At 49.2% G+C, this 22,630-nt stretch overlaps 1 protein-coding gene across 1 annotated transcript; it reads left to right on the forward strand.

Annotated features, from left to right (window-relative positions):
- Positions 1–1,307: 1,307 nt before the first annotated feature.
- ZC3HC1 (zinc finger C3HC-type containing 1) lies at positions 1,308–21,393 on the forward strand. Its single transcript, XM_070946843.1, has 10 exons — positions 1,308–1,480; positions 3,868–3,979; positions 5,343–5,493; positions 7,713–7,796; positions 7,978–8,105; positions 11,073–11,248; positions 14,364–14,583; positions 15,217–15,429; positions 18,462–18,662; positions 20,041–21,393. The coding sequence occupies exons 1-10, from the start codon at positions 1,308–1,310 to the stop codon at positions 20,107–20,109; spliced, it is 1,527 nt and encodes a 508-aa protein (XP_070802944.1). The 3' UTR covers positions 20,110–21,393.
- The last annotated feature ends 1,237 nt before the right edge of the window (positions 21,394–22,630 follow it).

Here is a 22,630-nt window from a genome sequence, read left to right on the forward strand (position 1 = left end):
CCTGTCTTGTCTTCCGCAGCCAGTGGCTGGGGATGATGGGAATTGCAATTACCACCATGGAAAGGCAACAGGTTCACATGACAGAAGTCTTCCAATATTTAGGGGGCTGCCCCAAAGAAGAGGGGGTCCAAAGCACCCGAAGGCAAGACAAAGAAACAATGGATAGAAACTAATCAAGAAGAGAAGCAACCTCGAATTAAGGAGAAACTTTCTTACAGTGAGGACAATTAGCCAGTGGAACAGCCTGCCACCAGAAATTGAGGACTAATTGCATTGGGGAAATGCTCTCGTGTGTCATTAGTTTTCTGTCCAATGCAATGTGTAAATCCAAAAATGAATTTAAGTACCTGCAGGCAACTGCCCCCCTCCACTCAAAGAAAGATCCTTAAACTAGATAAGTAGATACATATCTTTATCCCCCTTTTTTTAATGTGTGTTTGTGTTTGAAGGTTTATGAAACAGAATAAAAATATTTGCAAAAAAAAAAAAAGAATGGCTGGTGGCTTGTACAGTTATATTAAGCTGTCAATCTCAGAAATTCGTTGGCAGGGCATTGGCATTGATTGGCACGTACAATCGGGCATCGGTGGGATCAACAGAATTGGAGGACTTTATTTTCCCCAGTCTATAGCCCCCCCCTCCTCATTTCCAGGCATCGTTTTGCAAGGAGGTAGAAAAGGACGTTTTTTCAATCTATAGCCCCCCTCCTCATTTCCAGACCCAGGCATTGTTTTGTAAGGGGGCAGAAAAGGAGACTTTTTTTCAGTCTATAGCCCCCCTCCTAATTTCCAGGCCCAGGCATTGTTTTGCATGGGGGCAGAAAAGGAGACTTTTTTTCAATCTATAGCCCCCCTCCTAATTTCCAGACGCAGGCATTGTTTTGTAAGGGGGCAGAAAAGGAGACTTTTTTTCAGTCTATAGCCCCCCTCCTCATTTCCAGACCCAAGCATTGTTTTGTAAGGGGGCAGAAAAGGAAACTTTTTTTCAGTCTATAGCCCCCCTCCTCATTTCCAACCCCATGCATTGTTTTGTAAGGGGGCACAAAAGGAGACTTTTTTTCAGTCTATAGCCTCCCTCCTCATTTCCAACCCCATGCATTGTTTTGTAAGGGGGCACAAAAGGAGAGGATTTTTCAATTTATAGCCCCCCCCTCCTATTTCCAGCACCGCCCCAGGCATTGTTTTGTAACTGGCCAGTCAAAGACGTCTGAATCAAGCCGTTGAGCCAGGTAGGAACGAAGATTCCCCGGAACTTCCGCTTCCGGTCTTCGGTTGGCTGGGGGGAAGACTTTCTAAGGACGGACCAAGATGGCGGCGCCCAGCCCCGCGGCGGTTGCTGCTGCTGCTGCTGCTGTTGCCCCGGACAACGAGAGCGGCGCCCTGGCGACCACCAAGCCGAAATCCCCGGCCATCACGCCGCAGAAGGTGCGGGAGCTGATCGACGAAGGGATCGCCCCGGAGGAAGCCGGGCAGCAGGACAAGTGAGCGCGGAAGGACGGAGAGATCCACCCCACCCCACCCCCGACTCCCACCGCCCAATGGCTTCGTCCCAGGCGGATGGGGAGGAGAGGCGGGTTGTGGGCCTGGGAGGGCGGGGGCGGGACGGGATTGGGTGAGGGGAAGGGGTTGGGGGGTTGATCGGGACGCCGTGGACCATTGTTTTCATTGGGGTTCAATTAGAGTAGGGGTCCCCAAACTTGGGCCGCTTGAAGGCTGGTGGACTTCAACTCCCAGAATTCTCCAGCCAGCATAGCTGGCTGGAGAATTCTGGGAGTTGAAGTCCACCAGCCTTCAAGCGGCCCAAGTTTGAAGACCTCTGAATTAGAAGGACGGCTTGGGAAAGTGCTGGGATAGAACCCAGGTGACGGTGAGTTCTAGTATTGGCTTAAGGCAGGAAAGGTGGCTGGGTGACTTTGGGCCAATCACCAGGAGACGGGGAGTTCTAGTCCCGCCTTAGGCATGAAAGCAAGCTGGGTGACTTTGGGCCAATCACCAGGAGACGGTGAGTTCTAGTCCCACCTTAGACATGAAAGAAGCTGGGTGAGTTTGGGCCAATCACCAGGAGACGGGGAGTTCTAGTCCCGCCTTAGACATGAAAAAAGCTGGGTGACTTTGGGCCAATTACCAGGAGACGGGGAGTTCTAGTCCCGCCTTAGGCATGAAAGCAAGCTGGGTGACTTTGGGCCAATCACCAGGAGACGGTGAGTTCTAGTCCCACCTTAGACATGAAAGAAGCTGGGTGAGTTTGGGCCAATCACCAGGAGACGGGGAGTTCTAGTCCCACCTTAGGCATGACAGAGGGGACTTTGGACCAAACATCAGGAGACAGTGAGTTCTAGTATTGACTTAAGACACAAAAGCCAGCTGGGTGAATTTGGGCCAATCACCAGGAGACAGCGAGTTCTAGTCCCACCTTAGCATGAAAGAGGTTGGGTGAGTTTGGGCCAATCACCAGGCGACGGTGAGTTCTAGTCCCGCCTTAGGCATGACAGAGGGGACTTTGGACCAAACACCAGGAGACAGCGAGTTCTAGTCCTGCCTTAGGCATGAAAGGTGCCTGGGTGAGTTTGGGTCAATCACCAGGAGACGGTGAGTTCTAGTCCTGCCTTAGGCATGAAAGCTGGCTGGGTGACTAGGGGCCAATCACCAGGAGACAGGGAGTTCTAGTCCTGCCTTAGGTATGAGAGCTGGCTGGGTGAGTTTGGGCCAATCACCAGGAGACAGGGAGTTCTAGTCCTGCCTTAGCATGAAAGAGGCTGGGTGACTTTGGGCCAATCACCAGGAGCTGGTGAGTTCTAGTATTGTCTTAAGACAGGAAAGCTGGCTGGGTGAATTTGGGCCAGTCACCAAGAGACAGTGAGTTCTAGTCCCGCCTTAAGCATGAAAGCTGGCTGGGTGACTTTCGGCCAATCACCAGGAGACAGGGAATTCTAGTCCCACCTTAGGCATGACAGAGGGGACTTTGGACCAAACATCAGGAGACAGTGAGTTCTAGTATTGACTTAAGACAGGAAAGCCAGCTGGGTGAATTTGGGCCAATCACCAGGGGACAGGGAGTTCTAGTCCCACCTTAGCATGAAAGAGGCTGGATGAGATTGGGCCAATCACCAGGCGACGGTGAGTTCTAGTCCCGCCTTAGGCATGAAAGCTGGCTGGGTGAGTTTGGGCCAATCACCAGGAGACAGGGAGTTCTAGTCCTGCCTTAGGTATGAAAGCTGGCTGGGTGAATTTGGGCCAATCACCAGGAGACAGGGAGTTCTAGTCCTGCCTTAGCATGAAAGAGGCTGGGTGACTTTGGGCCAATCACCAGGAGCTGGTGAATTCTAGTATTATCTTAAGACAGGAAAGCTGGCTGGGTGAATTTGGGCCAGTCACCAAGAGACAGTGAGTTCTAGTCCCACCATAAGCATGAAAGCTGGCTGGGTGACTTTCGGCCAATCACCAGGAGACGGGGAGTTCTAGTCCCGCCTTAGGCATGAAAGCCGGCTGGGTGAGTGTGGACCAATCACCAGAGGACAGTAAGTTCTAGTCCTGCCTTAGGTATGAAAGCCAGCTGGGTGTCTTTGAGTCAGTCACCAGGAGATGGTGAGTTCTAGTTCTGCCTTAGGCACGAAAGTCTAAGAACTAGGACCGAGCAGCCTTTCATTTGGGGAGTTTCCATTCCAATTCTGCCCTGAGCAGGGGGTCAGACTGAATGGCCTCCAAGGTCCAAGCCCAATTCAAAAATTCCATCACTGTATTCCTCTACCACAGGTTAATTTTACACACTTTTAGGGGTCCCTGAAAGAAGGAGGCGGGAGAGAAACTACTACTTCTCGCTCTTGTGAATTGAAAATCATTTCTCTGAATCCTCTCGCTTGCGTTTCAGAAAAGATTCCTCTGTCTTCGGTGAGGTGGCCAATGGATCTCCCCAGACCAACGAGCCGCATTTTGAATCCACTAGCAAAGATGCTTTCTACAGCCGAGTCGAAACATTCACCATATCCTTTGAGTCCCAATTATTCTAGGGCTGCTTCCTTTTGGCGGGCGGGGTGTTGCCTAGGGGAAACAAAATATACAGGTAGTCCTCGACTTACGACCACATTGGAGCCCCAGATTTCTGTTGCTAAACGAGACGGTTAAGTGAGTTTTGCCCCATTTTACGTCCGTTCTGGCCACAGTGGTTAAATGAATCCCTGAAGTTGTTAAATAAGTCACGTGGTTGTTAAGTGAATGTGCCTTCCCCATTGACCTTGCTGGCCAGAAGTTTGCAAAAGGGGATACAGGACCCCGGGACACTGCTACCGTCATAAATATGAGTCAGTTGTTAAGCTGTCTGAATTTTGATCACGTGATGGTGGAGCTGCTGCAACAGTCATGTGAAAATCGGTCACCAGTTACTTTTTTCAGTGCCATTGTAACTTCGAACAGTCACTAAATGAATGGTTGTAAGTCAAGGACTACCTGCATTTAAAGTGGGAGGTGCTATTCCCAATAAAAAGTGGTTTTTCTCAATTGTTTCTTTTCCCCTTCCAGCTAGGAGCTGTCCAGATACAGGTAGTCCTCAACATACGATCACAATTGAGCCCAAAATGTATGTCATTAAGTGAGAAATCTGTTAAGTCAGTTTTGCTCCATTTGATGACTTTCCTTGCCCCATCTGCTAAGGGAAACCACTGCAGTGGATCTGGTTTCCCCATTGACTTGGCTTGTCAGAATGTCGCAAAAGGGGAATCACATGACCCCAGAACACTGCGACCGTCATAAATGTGAGCCGGCTCTTAAAATATAGAAATAAGCTATTAAAAAAATAAATGTGAGTCAGTAGCATCCGAATGTAAAATTGCGTGGCCCTGGGGCACAGTGATTTTAAGTGTGAAAAATGGCCCTATGTTACTTTCTCTCAGCGATATTGTAACTTAACTTTGAGCGGTCACGAAATGAACTGTCGTAAGTCGAGGACTGCCTGTATTGAGAGCTGGGAGGATTGGATAAAATTTCATGCTGGCCTATAGAAGTTGATAGGAAGGCCAGATTTTTCATAATACCCCTCCTCCCCCAAATCTCGAGAGGCTTTCCTTTTTTTTTTTTTTTTTTAATTTGATTTATATGCCGCCCTTCTCCGGAGACTCAGGGCGGCTTCCAATGCATTAAGCAATAGCCTTCATACTTTTGTATATTTTTATACAAACTCATCTTATTGCCCCCACAAACTGGGTCCTCAATTTACCTACCTTAGAAAGGATGGAAGGCTGAGTCAACCTTGAGCCTGGCGAGATTCGATCTTACTTTAATTGCAGACAGCTGGTATTAAATTACAGTGCTTAGTCTGTTGAGCTATCCAGGCTCCTTAACGCCAAACACTCCCTCAAGTGGGCGGGCAAACCCCACGAGCTGTCGCCCCTGATCTGCGCCAAGTACGGATGGACCAACGTGGAGTGCGACATGTTGAAATGCTCCAGCTGCCAAGCGTACCTCTGCGCCAGTCTGCAGCTGGCGTTCGACTTCAGCAAATGTAAGTCTGTTGCGGGCCCAGCCTCTTAACATCTGGAAGGCCAATGGAAACGGGATTTGTTGGTTGGCAGGTTTGCAAAATGAGTTGCCCATCTTGGCACGCGGTAACTCTGGATAGGGCGTTTTGCACCACCTTGTGATTGTGACTTCACAGATGGGGCATTTTGTTTTAGAGATTAAAAGAGATTTACATGTTTTAGGGACACACACACACCCCACCCAGACCACATCCGGCCCTTTGGCTGTTGTCATGGCCCCCATGACAACAGAGGATGTGGATAAGGATAAGGATAACGGAGGAGGATAACAGATTATTGGAACGGACCTTAGAGGTCATCTAGTCCAACCCCCCGCTCAAGCAGGAGACCCTACACCATTTCTGACAAATGGCAGTCCAATCTTTGCTTGAAAGCCTCCAGTGATGAAGCTCCCACCACTTCCGAAGGCAACTTCTGTTCCATGGATGGATTGTTCTCACTGTCAGAAAATTCCTCATTTCCAGGTTGAATATCTCCTTATTCAGTTTCCATCCATTATTCCTTGTCTGGCCTTCGGGTGATTTGGAAAATAGTTTGACCCCCTTCCTCCTCTCTGTGGCAGCCCCTCAAATATTGGAAGATGCTCTCCTGTCTCCCCTGGTCCTTCTCTTCACTAGACTAGCCAGGCCCAGTTCCTGCAACCGTTCGTCGTATGTTTTAGCCTCCAGTCCCCTAATCCTCTTGGTTGCTCTTCTCTGCACTTTTTTTAGAGTCTCAACATCTTTTTAATAGTGTGGGGACCAAAACTGCATGCAGTACTCTAGGTGTGGTCTTACTAAGGCTTTATAGAGTGGTATTCGTACTTCATTTGATCTTGATTATATCCCTCTGTTAATGCAGTTTAGGATTGCATTGGCTTTTTTAGCTGCCGCTGCACACAGCTGGCTCATATTTAGCTGACTCCAAGATCCCTCTCACAGTCACTGCTATTAAGCCTGGTTTCCCCCAGTTTATATGTGTCCTTTTGGTTTTTCTTAGCTAGAAGTTGGGAGTTGGAACTTGGACTGTCCGACAGGGAAGGTACACCAGGGGGCTGAGGACGATGCTGTCCCAGGACCCTCGGGCATTGGGGGAGAGCTGCCTGCTTGCACCAACACAGAGGTGGATCTGCTGACTTATCAGCACCACTGCCGGTCAGCAGCCGATCCTCCTCTGTGTCTGTGATGGGTCATGGAACGTCTCCAAGAAAAGCCCCAAGCTCAGAGCATTAAGGACCCTTCAATCCTCCTCCTCCTCCCCACTCCTTCTAGCACTGATGATGTTATCTAGCTTGGTAATGAAACATCTCCAAGAAAAGCACCAAGCTCAGAGCATTAAGGACCTGTTCTGTCCCCGTCCCACACGCACGCACGCACACCAACAGACGTTCAAGAGTTAAAGACCAAACCAGCTGGCAAAATCCTTTTCCTTATGATAACGGAACTTGGCAACAACCTAGTGGCTGCCTGCCAAGAGTTTATTACTTACGAAGAGGAGAGATAACTTCTCCCCGCTTCTGGTACATCAAAGGAAACAGCTCAATAATTACAGAGTCAGTCAAGTCCAGAGATAATCCAGCAAAGTCTATAACAAAAGAATGGCATGGAAGCTTTCAGCTTTGTTCGTCACAAGGTTTGACTGGCCACCACGCTCCCTTTTATACCCTGTGGGGTGTGGTCCAGTGACTCAGCCTAATCTCTGGCACACCTCTTCTTCTGTTGCGCGCGCTTATCTCTGCGACGCTGCCGAGGATCCAACCAAGACTCATTACCCTCATCACTGTCCACCTGTGGCTGCGTGGATGTGCTTGGCCCCGGCCCTATCTCTTGCCCTTCGGCGGACACCGAAGGCATTGCCAGAGAGGAGGGTCCTGGAGAGGGAGGCCTTGCCAACTCCTCCCCTTCACTCTCGGAGTCCTCTCCTGCCGATGACACAGGCTCAGGTAACGGAGCCACAACAGGACCCTACAACCCTCCTCCTCCTCCTCCTCAAACCCCACACCCTTCTAGCATTGATTAAACATCTTTTTAAAAAAACCAACCAAACTTAGAGAGCCCCAAGGTCCGTGAACTACAAATATTTGCTTGATTAATTGCCGGACGAGATGTTACTGTGACTTGGCTTAGAGACATCTTTAAAAATGTTCTGCCTTGTGCCGGTCGGATCGTGATTCTGCTGTTCATCAGGCATCTTTGCATCCTAGATAAGGAGAGGTGTCTGGAGCTACAGAAGGCCTTGCTGGGAGCTCACGAAAAGTTCTGCTTCTGGCCAGACAGTCCTTGCCCAGGTAAGAAAGGAGAAAGGAACTGCAAGGTTGGGTCACACCTGGACACGAGGTCTTCCAGGTGTGTAGGCTGACTGACCCGCCACCATTTTTTGGGGGGCATTCTCACTTAGCCACAGAAAATGTCGGGCTCCATTGTGGTCCTAAATCGAGGACGACCTCTCGTTTGCTTCTTTCGGACCAGATCGGTTTTCAGTGCTGCTGGTGGAGGAACCCCGGGCTCTTTTCAGCGACTTCTTGGAACGCTTCCAAAATCTGTGCCAGCTGCAGCTCCAGCTGCCCTCCCTGAAGCCAGACAGCCTCAAAAATGTGGTAAGCTCTTGGGGATGAGAGAAGGTAAAAAGATAAGGTAACTTGTATTGTCATTTTTTACTTTGAGCAGACTGGCACACATTGAAAATGAAATTCTATTAGCCTGCTCTCAAAAGAAGGATATATATATCTACCTATACACATACATAACACACATGTATCCACATGCTACACACACATGTATGTGTGCATATGCATGTATATATATGTACATATGTATGAGGTAAAGTTTCCCCTCGCACATACGTGTTAGTCGTTCCCGACTCTAGGGGGCGGTGCTCATCTCCGTTTCAAAGCCGAAGAGCCAGTGCTGTCCGAAGACGTCTCCGTGGTCATGTGGCCGGCATGACTCAACGCCAAAGGCGCACGGAAACGCTGTTACCTTCCCACCAAAGGTGGTCCCTATTTTGTCTACTTGCATTTTTTACCTGCTTTCGAACTGCTAAGTTGGCAGAAGCTGGGACAAGTCACGGGAGCTCACCCCGTTATGCGGCACTCGGGATTCGAACCGCTGAACTGCCGACCTTTCGATCGACAAGCTAAGCATCTTAGCCCCTGAGCCACCGTGTCCCTTTATACATATATATGTGTGTGTGTGTGTGTGTGTGTGTGTGTATACATATGTATACACATACACAAATATTTGTTTTTCTTTCTTTTTCGTAGCTTTATGTGTCTTTCTCTTTAACCTTTTGCTGCCATTCTAGTCTCCCAACAGGCAGCCAATCTGGGCAACTGAATGGAGCTAGCAGAGTGTTTTAATATGCATACCCATATGCACACACACATGTATATACATATTTTTACATATGCATGTGTGTATGCATATGTATGTATGTATATGTGTGTGTGAGTGTATACACATATACATACATACATACATACATACATACATACATACATATACACACATATGCATATATACATACCGTATTTTTCAGAGTATAAGACACACCTTAGTTTTTGGGGAGGAAAATAAGAACAAAGCTGATTGGCAGGTGGATCGGCCTCCCGGAATACCCCCAATCAGGTGTCCCCAGAGATGAATTTTAGCAACAGGTTTTGTTGGTTGTGAGCTCTGTGCCTTGCTTTCTTTTTGCTTTTTTTTCTGCTACTGAAACTTCTGAAATTCCGGAAAACCTTTTTTCCTGCCTCTGAAAGCCTCCGAAACAGTTTCAGAAAAAAAGCCTCTGAAGCTCTGTTTGGGGGCTTTTTTTTTTTCTGAAGCTTTGTTTCTGATGCTTTTTTCAGCCTCTGAAACCTCCGTTTGAGAAGCTGGGCAGGGCTACATTCGGAGTATAAGACGCACCCAAATTTTCACCCTCTTTTTTGGGGGGGGAAAGGTGCATATGTGTGTGTATACACACGTGCGCACACAAACACACATATATCCTCCTTTTGAGAGCAGGTAATAAAATTTTTAATATGTGCCAGGGTGCTCCCAGTAAAAAAATGACAATAAAGGTTATCTATCTTGCCTATTTTATCTTATCTTTGCCTACACCTGTACATAATATATACATGTTTATATATGTATCCCTGTCCCTTAATCAATCATCCTGTCCAGAAAGGTGACGGGAAGGGAGTTTCCAGCATCCCATTCAAGGGCTGTCCTATCTGAGGACAATAAACTGGCCACAGCCTCAAGAGCGAGCATACAGGTAGTCCTCGGTTTACGACCGTTCACTTAGTGACCGTTCAAAGTCCCAACAGACCTCCCTGGGGGTGATTTTCAACCCAGATTCCATGTTTCAACAGTCCCTGTCCATTGCCCCCTCCCCTTGCGATCATGTGACCATTCTTTGAGCATTCAGCATCTGGACCAAATTTACCTTTTGCTGCATCCGGTCGTCACCTGGACGCGACTGAATATTTTACGATCCTCATGAGTTATGACGGTTGTAACGTGAGGACTATATTATGCGTTAAGTGAGCCGATGTTGGGTTTAAAGATTTATGGAAGATGCTGCCCTGGGATTCTTGCTCTACTGAGTTTTGGAGGGTTTTTTTAATGGTTTTATTGGGTTTTGGGTTTTTTTGATACTTCCGTGATCAACTCGGAGTCACGTCTGTGAGATAGGCAGCTCTATAAATTTAAGGAAGAAATAAAATACAGGCAGTCCTCGACTTACGACCACAACGGAGCCCAACGTTTCTGTCATTCAGTGAGACGTTTGTTAAGCGAGTTTTGCCTCATTTTTATGACTTTTCTGGCCACCGTTGTTAAGTGAATCGCTGCAGTTGATATCAGTAGCCTGGTTGTTAAGTGAATCCAGCTTCCCCCCTTGACTCGGCTGTCAGAAGGTCGCAGAAGGGGATCGCGTAGCCCCCGGGAACAATCCCGCCGTCGTAACTACGAACCAGTTGTCTAGCATCTGAATTTTGACCCCACCATCCTGAGGAGGCTTCCAAAGTCATAACTATGTAAAACGGTCAGAAGTTACATTTTTGACTTTTAAAAAGTCACTAACCGAACTGTTGTAAGTTGAGGACTATCTGTATTTCCAAACCCTCTTTGGAACATCAAAGTGATGACAGAACATTCTGGATTTCTCCAGAATGTTTCATTCCCGGAGCAGCAGGTTGGATGTGAGTGGTGCGGTGGCCTAGAGGTGGAGCTCTCGCCTCACAATCAGGAGGCTGTGAGTTCGATCCTAGGTAGAGGCAGATATTTCTCTCTCTGGGCACCATGAGAATATATCTACTGAACAAAACTCCTCATTGGTGACAGGAAGGGCATCCGGCCATTAAAATACTCACCTCCATTCAGTTGCCCAGACTCCACCCCGATGCAAGGGATTACGGGGTCACTAAAAGACAAAAACAACAACAACAGCAGGTTGGGCATCTCTGTTAGCCTTGAAACTTCTGGAAAGTTCTGGAAATCGTGTTCGCCTACCAAGAAGAGGCTGTCTGCCATTTTGTGGGGAGAGGTTGAGAGATTGATTTAGTCTGTTTGCTTCTCAGTCCCTGACGGAAGAGAAGGTCAGCTTCCTCTTGCAGTTGATCGAGGAGGAGGAAGAGGAAGAGGAGCAGGAGAGCTGCAAAACCGAAGGCGAGAAGACGTCGGCCAAGCAGCCTTCCGACCTCCTTCAAGTCCACATCACAGCTTCCATCCTGGCCCTTTGCGGCTGGTCCGGCAGGTGAGTGGAAAATTAGAATCAGGAAAAAAAAAATTCCAATTTTTTTTTTTTTTGTGCCCCAAAATATCCTTTATTTTTAGTCTCTGGCAAAAAAAAAAAAAACAACCCTCCGACGGAACCTGGATTCATCATCATCATCTTTTAATGATCCCATAATCCCTTGCATTGGGGTGGAGTCTGGGCAACCCGAATGGAGCCGAGTGTTTACTGGCCGGTTGCCTTTCCTGTCACCAGTGCCGAGTTTTGTTCGGCAGATCTATTCTCACGGTGCCCAGAGAGAGAAATATCTGCCTCTACCTAGGATCGAACTCGCAGCCTCCTGGTTGTGAGGCGGGAGCTCCACCTCTAGGCCACACTGCACCACTCCACCTACGGAAAACAGATTGATTTTATCATTGATTTATTATTTAGAAATTTTACATTGCCGCCTGCTCGCCCACAGCGACTCAAGGAGATGAAAGCACAATATAAGAGAAAAAAAATAAAAATAATAAATAATAAAAATAATAAAATAAGAATGGAGACAACACACATTCACACCACGATTCTCTTTAACGCCTGGCAGATTTGCGTTAGGGCCACCGTCTTCGCTTAACGACCACCACGAAACAGGTGGTAAAATTGGGGGGGGGGTTGCAACATGATGAACCCACTTAAGGATTATCGCAACTTAACAACTCTACAATTCCGGGCTCAGTCGTGGTGTAACTCAAAGTATACCAGTGTTTGAAAAATACACACAATACAGATAGTTCTCGACTTACAAACAGTTCGTTTAGTGACCGTTTGAAGTTACAACGGCTACTGAAAAAAGGGACTTGGGATCCCTTTTTTCACACTTGCGACCATTGGTCACCTGATCGAAATTCAAAAGCTCGGCAACTGGCATGTACTTAAGACGGTTACAGTGTCCCAGAGTCAAAGCCATCCCCTTTTGCAGACCTTCTGATGAGCCGAGTCAATGGGGAAACCAGATTTGCTTAACAACCGGGTTACTAACTCCATAACTGCAAGTGATTCATTTAACGACGGCCGCAAGGAAGGTCGTCAAACAGGCCAGCGCTCCCCGAACAGCTGTCTCGCGTAGCAACCGAACACGTTGGGCTAAGCCTGTGATGGCGAACCTATGGCACATGTGCCCAAAGTGGCACGTGAAGCCATGTTGCTCGGCACGCATGGCCTTGCCTGTTTGTGTTTCTGGCACGCATGCACGCGCGATGATCAGCTGTTTTTCGCCCGTGCGGCAGCGCTAAAAACTGCTGTGCGCATGCACACCAGCCAGCTGATTGTTGGGTGCGCATGCACGCCAGAACCAGGAAGTTCGGCTTTTCCAGAACGCGTTCCCTTCATGCATACAGCAGTGCCGAAAACCGGCCTGTGTATGCACACTGGCCAGCTGATTGTCAGGCGGCATGTGCGCTACAACCTAGAAGTTCGGCTTTTCCTGAGCATGATCCCTTCACTCAGGCGGCAATGCCAAAAACCGGCCTGTGCATGCCGCCGGCCAGCTGATCATCGGGCACCCATGCACAGTAGAAACCGGAAGTTCGGCTTTTCCGGAGCACAATCCCTTCGTGCAGGCAGCAGTGCCGAAAACCAGTCTGTGCATGCCGCCAGCCAGCTGATCATTAGGCATGCATGCACAATAGAACCTGGAAGTTCGGCTTTTCCTGAGCATGATCCCTTCACTCACGCGGCAATGCTGAAAACCGGCCTGTGCATGCCGCCAGCCAGCTGATCATCAGGCACGCATGCACAGTAGAAACCGGAAGTTCGGCTTTTCTGGAGCACGATCCCTTCGTGCAGGCAGCAGTGCCGAAAACCAGTCTGTGCATGCCGCCAGCCAGCTGATCATCAGGCACGCATGCACAGTAGAAACCGGAAGTTCGGCTTTTCCGGAGCACGATCCCTTCGTGCAGGCAGCAGTGCCGAAAACCAGTCTGTGCATGCCGCCAGCCAGCTGATCATCAGGCATGCATGCACAGTAGAAACCGGAAGTTCGGCTTTTCCGGAGCACGCTCCCTTCGTGCAGGCAGCAATGCCGAAAACCAGCCTGTGCATGTCGCCGGCCAGCTGATCATCGGGCACGCATACACAGTAGAAACCGGAAGTTTGGCTTTTCCGGAGCACGATCCCTTCACTCACGCGGCAATGCCGAAAACCAGCCTGTGCATGCCGCCGGCCAGCTGATCATCAGGCATGCATGCACAGTAGAAACCGGAAGTTCGGCTTTTCCGGAGCACGATCCCTTCACGCACGCGGCAATGCCGAAAACCAGTCTGTGCATGCCGCCGGCCAGCTGATCATCGGGCACGCATGCACAGTAGAACCCGGAAGTTCGGCTTTTCCGGAGCACGATCCCTTCACTCACGCGGCAATGCTGAAAACCAGCCTGTGCATGTCGCCGGCCAGCTGATCATCGGGCACGCATACACAGTAGAAACCGGAAGTTTGGCTTTTCCGGAGCACGATCCCTTCACTCACGTGGCAATGCCGAAAACCAGCCTGTTCATGCCGCCGGCCAGCTGATCATCGGGCACGCATGCACAGTAGAACCCGGAAGTTCGGCTTTTCCGGAGCACGATCCCTTCACGCACGCGGCAATGCCGAAAACCAGCCTGTGCATGCCGCCAGCCAGCTGATCATCGGGCACGCATACACAGTAGAAACCGGAAGTTTGGCTTTTCCGGAGCACGCTCCCTTCACTCACGCGGCAATGCTGAAAACCGGCCTGTGCATGCCGCCAGCCAGCTGATCATCAGGCACGCATGCACAGTAGAACCTGGAAGTTCGGCTTTTCCGGAGCACAATCCCTTCGCGCACGCGGCAATGCCGAAAACCGGCCTGTGGATCATCGGGCCTGCATGCACAGTAGAACCCGGAAGTTCGGCTTTTCCGGCGTGTGGCCCCCAACGAGTTCGCGCACGACATTTCCATGTGACCTTTTCGGTGCTCAGTGCCGAAAAGGTTCACCATCACTGGGCTAAGCTGTGGTTGTAAGTCGAGTACTTACCTGTGACGTAGGTGGTATTTAAATTGTGCTTTGCGTGAAGCGGATTGGCTTTGGACCCTCAGTTAACTTTTTTGGGGGGGCGGGGTTTTGTCTTTTTCCTAGACCTCCCTCTGGATCGGTCCATCTCCCCTTGATCAGCTGCTGCCGTTGCATAAGGAAAGTGGGGCTGTGGAGTTTTCACCAAATGGAGTCGACGGAGACCGAGCTGGAGAACCCCTCCAACGTTGCCCTTGCGGCCGAGAAACCCTCCTTGGGGCCCACCTCCCCACGACGCATGATCACCCGGAGTCAGGATAACAGTGTCCCTCTGGGCTCGGAGCAGGTAACGTTTGAAGCTGGAGGAAGGGTCAATTTTTGAGGAAAGATCCTGAGGTGCGGAGCCTCGAGTCTTGAAGTCTATGGAGATCCTCAGTCTTTCAGGTCAGGGTTTTTTTTTTTCAAGAGGCCACTGGATTTTCTGAGTAGAGCAAAGGCACGTGGGCTTTTTGCCGGAAAGCCACGTTGTTAATTCTGTTCCCAGTCGGCATCTCTGTTTGATTCTGGACTCTGGGGGGCTTTGCCAAATACGTGTTTTGGCAGCATGTCAAAGGAGATAAAGGTTGGTGATTATCCTGAAGAACTTCTCCCGAAGGACTTTTTTGCAACTAATTGGGACTCAGCTGTGAATGAACGTAATTCACAGCTGTTGCAATAAGAGGTTTTGGGGACTACTCCTGTGTTTTAATGACTCAGGAAGCCTAGGTCACAACACCAGGTAACTTCACTCCTCTCTCCGACCACCTGTGGGAATGACCTTGGTTCCCAGGAGAAAGTATTTTGTTTTGGCTACAAAACCCCATCTATCTGAATTTCCCGCTCCCTTATCCCCCAGCTCCAATTGGTAACGCTGAAGCCTCAAAATGGCCTCGGTCAGGCCAGTTTCAGGGTTGACACTGTCATCTTCCTTTTCCTGCAGCGTGAGAAGAGTCCGTCCCCAGTGATCAGCCGTACGCGGGCCGGGGACAGCTTCAGTGAGCGCCCCGAGGCCGAAGCAGCCAGCCCCACCACCCGGAGCCGGCCTGTGACTCGCAGCATGGGCCACGGGGAAGTCTGCGGCCTGGGGGCCGAAGTGCCGTCCAGCCCCCACCGGAGAGCCAAGCGGCCACGCCTGTACTCCTCCAGCAGTTCGGTGAGTGTGCCTAATTCTTTCACTTATTTATTTGTATCCCACTTTTGTTACTTTTATAAACAACTCGAGGTGGCACATATATCGAATCCGCTTTCTTCTTCCTCTTTTCCCCACAACAACAATCCTGCTGGGGTGGGTTGGGGTGATAGAGTGGGAGGGACAGGCCCAAAGTCACTCAGCTGGTTTTCATAGTTAAGGCGGGACTAGAACTCCCCTTCTCCCGGTGATTGGCCCAAGCTCACTCAACTGGATTTCATAGTTAAGGCGGGACTAGAACTCCTCTTCTCCCAGTGATTGGCCCAAGAACACTCAGCTGGATTTCATAGTTAAGGCGGGACTAGAACTCCCCTTCTCCCGGTGATTGGCCCAAGCTCACTCAACTGGTTTTCATAGTTAAAGCGGGACTAGAACTCCCCTTCTCCTGGTGATTGGCCCAAGCTCACTCAACTGGATTTCATAGTTAAGGCGTGACTAGAACTCCCCTTCTCCCGGTGATTGGCCCAAGCTCACTCAACTGGATTTCATAGTTAAGGCGTGACTAGAACTCCCCTTCTCCCGGTGATTGGCCCAAGGTAACTCAACTGGATATCATAGTTAAGGCGGGACTAGAACTCCCCTTCTCCCAGTGATTGGCCCAAGGTAACTCAACTGGATATCATAGTTAAGGCGGGACTAGAACTCCCCTTCTCCCGGTGATTGGCCCAAGCTCACTCAACTGGATTTCAGGGTTAAGGCGGGACTAGAACTCCCCTTCTCCCGGTGATTGGCCCAAGCTCACTCAACTGGATTTCATAGTTAAGGCGGGACTAGAACTCCCCTTCTCCCAGTGATTGGCCCAAGCTCACTCAACTGGTTTTCATAGTTAAGGTGGGACTAGAACTCCCCTTCTCCCGGTGATTGGCCCAAGCTCACTCAACTGGATTTCATAGTTAAGGCGTGACTAGAACTCCCCTTCTCCCGGTGATTGGCCCAAGCTCACTCAACTGGATTTCATAGTTAAGGCGTGACTAGAACTCCCCTTCTCCCGGTGATTGGCCGAAGCTCACTCAACTGGATTTCATAGTTAAGGCGGGACTAGAACTCCCCTTCTCCCGGTGATTGGCCCAAGCTCACTCAACTGGATTTCATAGTTAAGGCGTGACTAGAACTCCCCTTCTCCCGGTGATTGGCCGAAGCTCACTCAACTGGATTTCATAGTTAAGGCGGGACTAGAACTCCCCTTCTCCCGGTGATTGGCCCAAGCTCACTCAACTGGATTTCATAGTTAAGGTGTGACTAGAACTCCCCTTCTCCCGGTGATTGGCCCAAGCTCACTCAGCTGGATTTCATAGTTAAGGCGGGACTAGAACTCCCCTTCTCCCGGTGATTGGCCCAAGCTCACTCAACTGGATTTCATAGTTAAGGTGTGACTAGAACTCCCCTTCTCCCGGTGATTGGCCCAAGCTCACTCATCTGGATTTCATAGCTAAGGTACGACTAGAACTCACCTGGTGGTAGAGCCAGGAACCCTCAGCTTGGCTTTCATGCTTAAGGCGGGTCTCGAGCTGATGAGAACATGACCATGGCAAGTCCCTTTTTTCAGGGCTGTTGTAACTTTGAACTGTCACTAAATGAAGGGTTGTAAATTGAGGATTACCTGTAGTAAAGCCATTCATAAAGGCTGGAATCGAAGCCTCAGCTCTTCTAAAGGAGGAGGAAGAAACTCAAGATAGCCTCACCTTGATTCTCTTTGGTATAAGAGGGGACGGCAGGAAACTTTAGCGGCTCAAGCTCCTCTTTTTATGTCCCAAAAGCCTAAGGTCCTCGTAAAGTATGTTTCCTGGCCTGACCTACCTCCAAAGGCTAAAGATCTAATACAGGCTTCTCCAAACCTGGCCACTTTAAGACTTGTGGACTTCAACTCCCAGGATTCCCCAGCCAGCATGGATAATTGTAACTTTGGACATTCACAAAACGGACGGTCCTAAGTCCAGGACTACCTGTAATTAAGACAAGTTAAAAAAAAAATTGCAAAAAAATTCCTACTGTATAACAAAATGGGAAATTCCTAAAGTGATACAGGGAGATAATCTGGAGAGCTTTCTAAAACATGGGAAAAAAGGGAAAAGGGAAAAAAAATAGAATGGGTGGAAGAAATGGATGTAGAAGAGGATAACTGGGGAATGAGTCACTCGTTCATCAAAACGGGTGCTACCGGATTCCTGATGGACTAGGTCACCCTGGAGATCCAGGTGAGCCAGTGGGGTGATTCAGCCAAAAGACAAATAAGATTTAGGGATTATGAAGAAGAACGTAAAGCACCAGAGATCACCGAAATTGGCAGTCCCGTTCTGTTTCACCTGGTCAGATCTCACTTGGGAGTTCCATGTCCAGTTTCTGGACACCTTAATCTAAACAGGGTGTGAACAAACTGGAGCACATCCAGAGAAGATCCACCAAGATGGTTCCAGGTTCTATCAAGCAAGGTGAAAAGAGGACCTTAGTCCGCAGAAGAGAAGATGGAGGAGAGATATGATGATACGGTCTTCAGTAGCAATCAACATCTCACCCATATGGTCCCAACTGGTCAGTAGCTCCATCAGGTTGTTCCCATCAGATGCCTACAGTAGGCTTTGGACTTCAACCGCCAGAATTCTCAGCCAATTAGAAGTTGAAGTCCCAAGACAAGGATGTCAGTTTGAGGAAAGCTAGGTAGATACCTTCTCGATCATCTCCTGTTCCATTTTTCTTCACTACGTCTTAGATCGAAAGCTTGGTCAGGTCCATCCAAGAACTAGTGGTCCAATTAAAGATCATTTCTGGAGCCTTGAATGGAATATATGAACATCTGAATCTACTTAGCTTAGATCAGGGGTCTCCAAACTTGGCCACTTTTAAGTCTTGTGGCCTTCAACGCAGCACGGCTGGATGAGGAATTCTGGGAGTTGAAGCCCACAAGTCTTAAAAGTGGCCACAGTTGGAGACCTCTGGCTTAGGTGAAGTTGAGTTCATTCCTTACCCAACTTAATCTGGTTGGTTTTCTCCCCGAACAGGATTCATCGACCCGGGTTTTCTTCGACCCCCTGGCCCAGCATCGTGATTGGTGTCCATGGATCAACGAGGTGAAGGAAGCAACAGGGCTTGGGACCAAAGGGGACTCCTCGGAGGAGAAGGCAGACCGTGGCTGGCAGGTGGTCCTGAAAGTTCTCCAGGCTTCCAAGCAGTCGGAAAAGCCAGCCCATCTGGAGTCGGAGGTGAGTCGGACCAGCAGTGGTCCTCTACTTGGCCTACAGCAGCAGTCTGGCCTACACCAGACTTGGCCACTTTGAGACTTATGGACTTCAACTCCCAGAATTCCCCCAGTCTAACTCCGCCCCCCAGTTTCTGCCACTCCTACAGATCCATATTGTAAAATTGTAAGCCCTCTTCACAGTTCCAACTAGCCCCAACCCTAGTCCAGTTTAACTTCTACGTTCAGACAAGTCCACACATCTTCAAGAGGTCAAGGTTGAAAAACACCGGACCAGATGGCAAAGTTTGTCCTACTCCTTCTGATCCAACTCTGGGAGGTACATCAAGAATTGGTTAGATGCCGCCTTTTGCAGATGCGGGCCACAAAGTTGGATCAGAAGGATTTGGATGACATTTCTCAACATGTCTTGGTCTCTTGAAGTCATGTGGACGTCAATTCCCAGAATTCCTCACCCAGCTCTTGCCTAAGGTGGGACTAGAACTCATCATCTCCTAGTCATTGGCCCAAAGTCACCCAGCCAGATTTCATCCCTAAGGTGAGACTAGAACTCATCACCTCCTGGTGATTGGCCCATAGTCACTCACTCATCTTTTATGTCTAAGATGGGACTACAACTCGCCATCTTCTAGTGATTGGCCCAAAGTCACCCAGCTGGCTTTCATGCCTAAAGTAGGACTAGAACTCACCATCTCCTGGTGGTTTTGGCTGAAAAGCATCCAGCCAGGTTTCATTCCTAAGGTGGAACTAGAACTCCCCGTCTCCTGGTGATTGGGTCAAAGTCACCCAGCTGGCTTTCATTCCTAAAGTGGGAATAGAACTCATAGTCTCGTGGTGATTGGCCCAAAGTCACCCAGCCAGTTTTCATGCCTAAGGTGGAACTAGAACTCCCCATCTTCTGGTGATTGGCCCAAAGTCACCCAGTCATCTTTCATGCCTAAGGCAGAACTAGAACTCATAGCCTCCCAGTTTCTAGCCTGCTGCCTTCACCACTAGACTAAACTAGTTCTCTCTTAGCTTTTTTTTTCAAAGTCACCCAGCTGGCTTTCATGCCTAAGGCAGGACTAGAATTCACAATCTCCTGGTCATTGGCCCAAAGTCACCCATGCCTAAGGTGGAACTAAAACTCCTCGTCTCCTGGTGATTGGCCCTAAGTCACCCAGCCAGTTTTCATGCCTAAAGTGGAACTAAAACTCCCCGTCTCCTGGTGATTGGCCCAAAGTCATCCAGCCAGTTTTCATGTCTAAGGCGGAACTAGAACTCCCCGCCTCCCAGTTTCTCTAGCCCGCTGCTAGACCAAACCGCTTCTCTCTTAGCCTTTCTTTGCCATCCATGTCGCTCCACTTTCTCAGTCGTCCCTCTCCATCTCCTCCCCGCTGCAGAGTCTCTCGACCAAATCCCGCAAAGTCTTCCAGATTTTCCGCCAGTGGGAAGCCGCCTGCTCCTCCTGAAGACAGCATCAGGGCGGTGCAAAGTCGGCTCCGCGGAACACTACCCATACGGTTAGCCGGAGGGACGTCGCATAGGAGAAGAGACCCAGGGAGAAACGATTACACACCACCTCCCCGTGTCCAGTCTCACCTTCTCCCCCATCCTCGGACAGAAGCGTGGGGCAGTCGCCCCTGTCCCACCGAAGAAGATGCCTTCCCCCCAAAAAAAATCTTCCTGCCCCCTTTGGAGGTGGGCAGGGACTCCTGAGCATTTCTACAACTCTTGTGCTGGTTCCCAGTTGCCTGGCGACCTCCTGCAGCTGAACCCAGAGAAATTCCCAGTTTAAAACTGAGCTCGATCCGTTCGGCAACAAGGTGGAGAAGATCCCTTCCCCACGCGACGTCTTGGGTTCGTCCTCCGAGTTGCATTTGGGTCTTCCTTGCTCCTGCTCCTCTGCAAAGGAGGAATTTGTTGAGGGGGGAGGACCTGATTTGACATTCTCGGCACCAGCACAAATATCGGCCCCTGGCACTCCACCAGGGCCCTACACCCGCCCCCCCCTCCGTTACGTGCTCCGCGTGAAAATCCATTGACTCCCCAGGGTTCAAATTGAATCCAAACTTGGCTTGTTTGGAGCAACTAGGATGGAAGTGGGACACTGGTTGACTTCTTATTTTTAAATGGAGAAGAGAAAGGCCTCCCAGAATTCCCTCTGACGACATTCACATCAAAAAAATTAATGAATTAATGAATGAATTCCCCATTTTGTCATTCGAAAGGTCAAAAATCGCCTTTCCTCTGGAGACAGGTGGGAAAAATCGGGGAGAGCTTGCCTCAAAGTCAGGGGTGTCCAACGTTGTCAACTTTTAAGACGGGTGGACTTTCAACTCCCAGAATTCCCCCCCCAGCCAGCTGTTCAGGATGAACTTCAACTCCCAGAATTCCCTAGCCAGCGATGCAGTTTGGACTTCAATTCCCAGAATTCCTTAGCCGTCCGTGCAGGATGAACTTCAACTCCCAGAATTCCCCCAGGCAGATAGGCCGGCTGGGGAATTGTGGGAGTTGAAGTCCGCCAGCTTTAAAAGTTGACAAAAGCTGGACACTCCTGCCTTAAATACTAAGTTGTGTATGTTGGCAACCGCCTAAAACACCAGAGGTCGTAGATACACCGGCGAGAGCCATATCGCAGCTGGACAACAAGTCCGTTTCTTGCATAGCTGGAACCCTTTATTAAGAAAAACCCACATTCTAACATTTTGTGCGGTTTGTGTACAAAATAAATAACAGAATCTGAGCCTATTTAATTTGCGCTTTGTGATGTGTGTCTCACTTTTCTCACGGGAGTTGTGGGGCAGGCTAGGCAGAGAGGGGGGCTTCACAAAGTCATCCCGTGTCTGAAGATAGATTTGAATCCGGATCTCCCTAGACTTAATCCAGCATTTTCGGCACCGTGCCACTGTCTCATGCCAGGGTAGAAATTATGAAGAAAGCAATAGAAACCAAAATTAAATGTTTCGCTTCTCGTCCAAGAAGCTTCTTCGGTTCAGATCAAAACTTTTCCTAAAAGGCAACTAGACTTTCTCTTTTTTTTTTCTTTGAAAACGTTTCACTCCTTGTCCAAGAAGCTTCTTCGGTTCAGATCAAAACTTTTCCTAAAAGGCAGCTGGACTTTCTCTTTTTTTTTCTTTGAAAACGTTTCACTCCTTGTCCAAGAAGCTTCTTTGGTTCAGATCAAAACCTTTCCCAAAAGGCAACTGGACTTTTTTTTTTTTTTCTTTGAAAACGTTTCACTCCTCGTCCAAGAAGCTTCTTCGGTTCAGATCAAAACTTTTCCTAAAAGGCAACTGGACTTTCCATTTTTTTTTTCTTTGAAAACGTTTCGCTCCTCGTCCAAGGAGCTTCTGATCAGAACCGAAGAAGCTTCTTGGCCGAGGAGCGAAACATTTTCAAAGACAAAAACCCGAGAAATCCCAATTGTCTTTTGGAAAAAGCACCTTTGGATCACCTGGGAGCCGTTTGCCAGGTGAGTCGCAGGATGAGACATTCAGGAGGGAGGCTCCCTCGGCCGGAAAGGGAATCAAAACAACATAACATCCAGGCCACTCACTCCTTGCTTCATCGCCAGAGGACAATTTTTCACGGCGTGATAATGAGACACACCTTGGCACAGGAATCCTGACACGTGGAGCATTTCCCTAAGAGCGTTTCATGTCAGCCGCAACCCCGGAAGTCCGACGGATTAACACCAGGGAGCCTGGCAGCCTCAGCCCACGCAGCTTTGGCACTTTGCCTGGCATCACAGGATGCCCACCGAGGAAACTGAGTCAGGAGGAGGTTACAGATTCCCCGAAAGGGGAATCACCTGAGCTGGCGATGAACCGGGGTTCAAGCATGCCAAAGTTTGGGAAAGGCGTCGTGGGAAGAATCTCAAAAACCGGGAGGATCTTCGCGAATCCGACTCAAAAAATTGCATCCTTTAGTTTTTATAGATATTGTATGCGTTTGTTTTTATCAGCGAGAATAAAATGCAAAACAGAAAAA

This window comes from Pituophis catenifer, unplaced genomic scaffold (assembly GCF_029215685.1).
Source record: "Pituophis catenifer annectens isolate HBS135680 unplaced genomic scaffold, rPitCat1.0.hap2 SCAF_7, whole genome shotgun sequence".
Lineage (NCBI taxonomy): Eukaryota > Metazoa > Chordata > Lepidosauria > Squamata > Colubridae > Pituophis > Pituophis catenifer.

What these genes read in the sequence shown, in the direction of transcription:
- ZC3HC1 (XM_070946843.1), top strand. Translation starts at nt 1,308, where the DNA reads ATGGCGGCGCCCAGCCCCGCGGCGGTTGCTGCTGCTGCTGCTGCTGTT. An exon ending in GGCGTTCGACTTCAGCAAAT is followed by an intron (nt 5,494 to 7,712) that starts GTAAGTCTGTTG and finishes TTTGCATCCTAG; the next exon opens with ATAAGGAGAGGTGTCTGGAG. An exon ending in GCCAGACAGTCCTTGCCCAG is followed by an intron (nt 7,797 to 7,977) that starts GTAAGAAAGGAG and finishes CTTTCGGACCAG; the next exon opens with ATCGGTTTTCAGTGCTGCTG.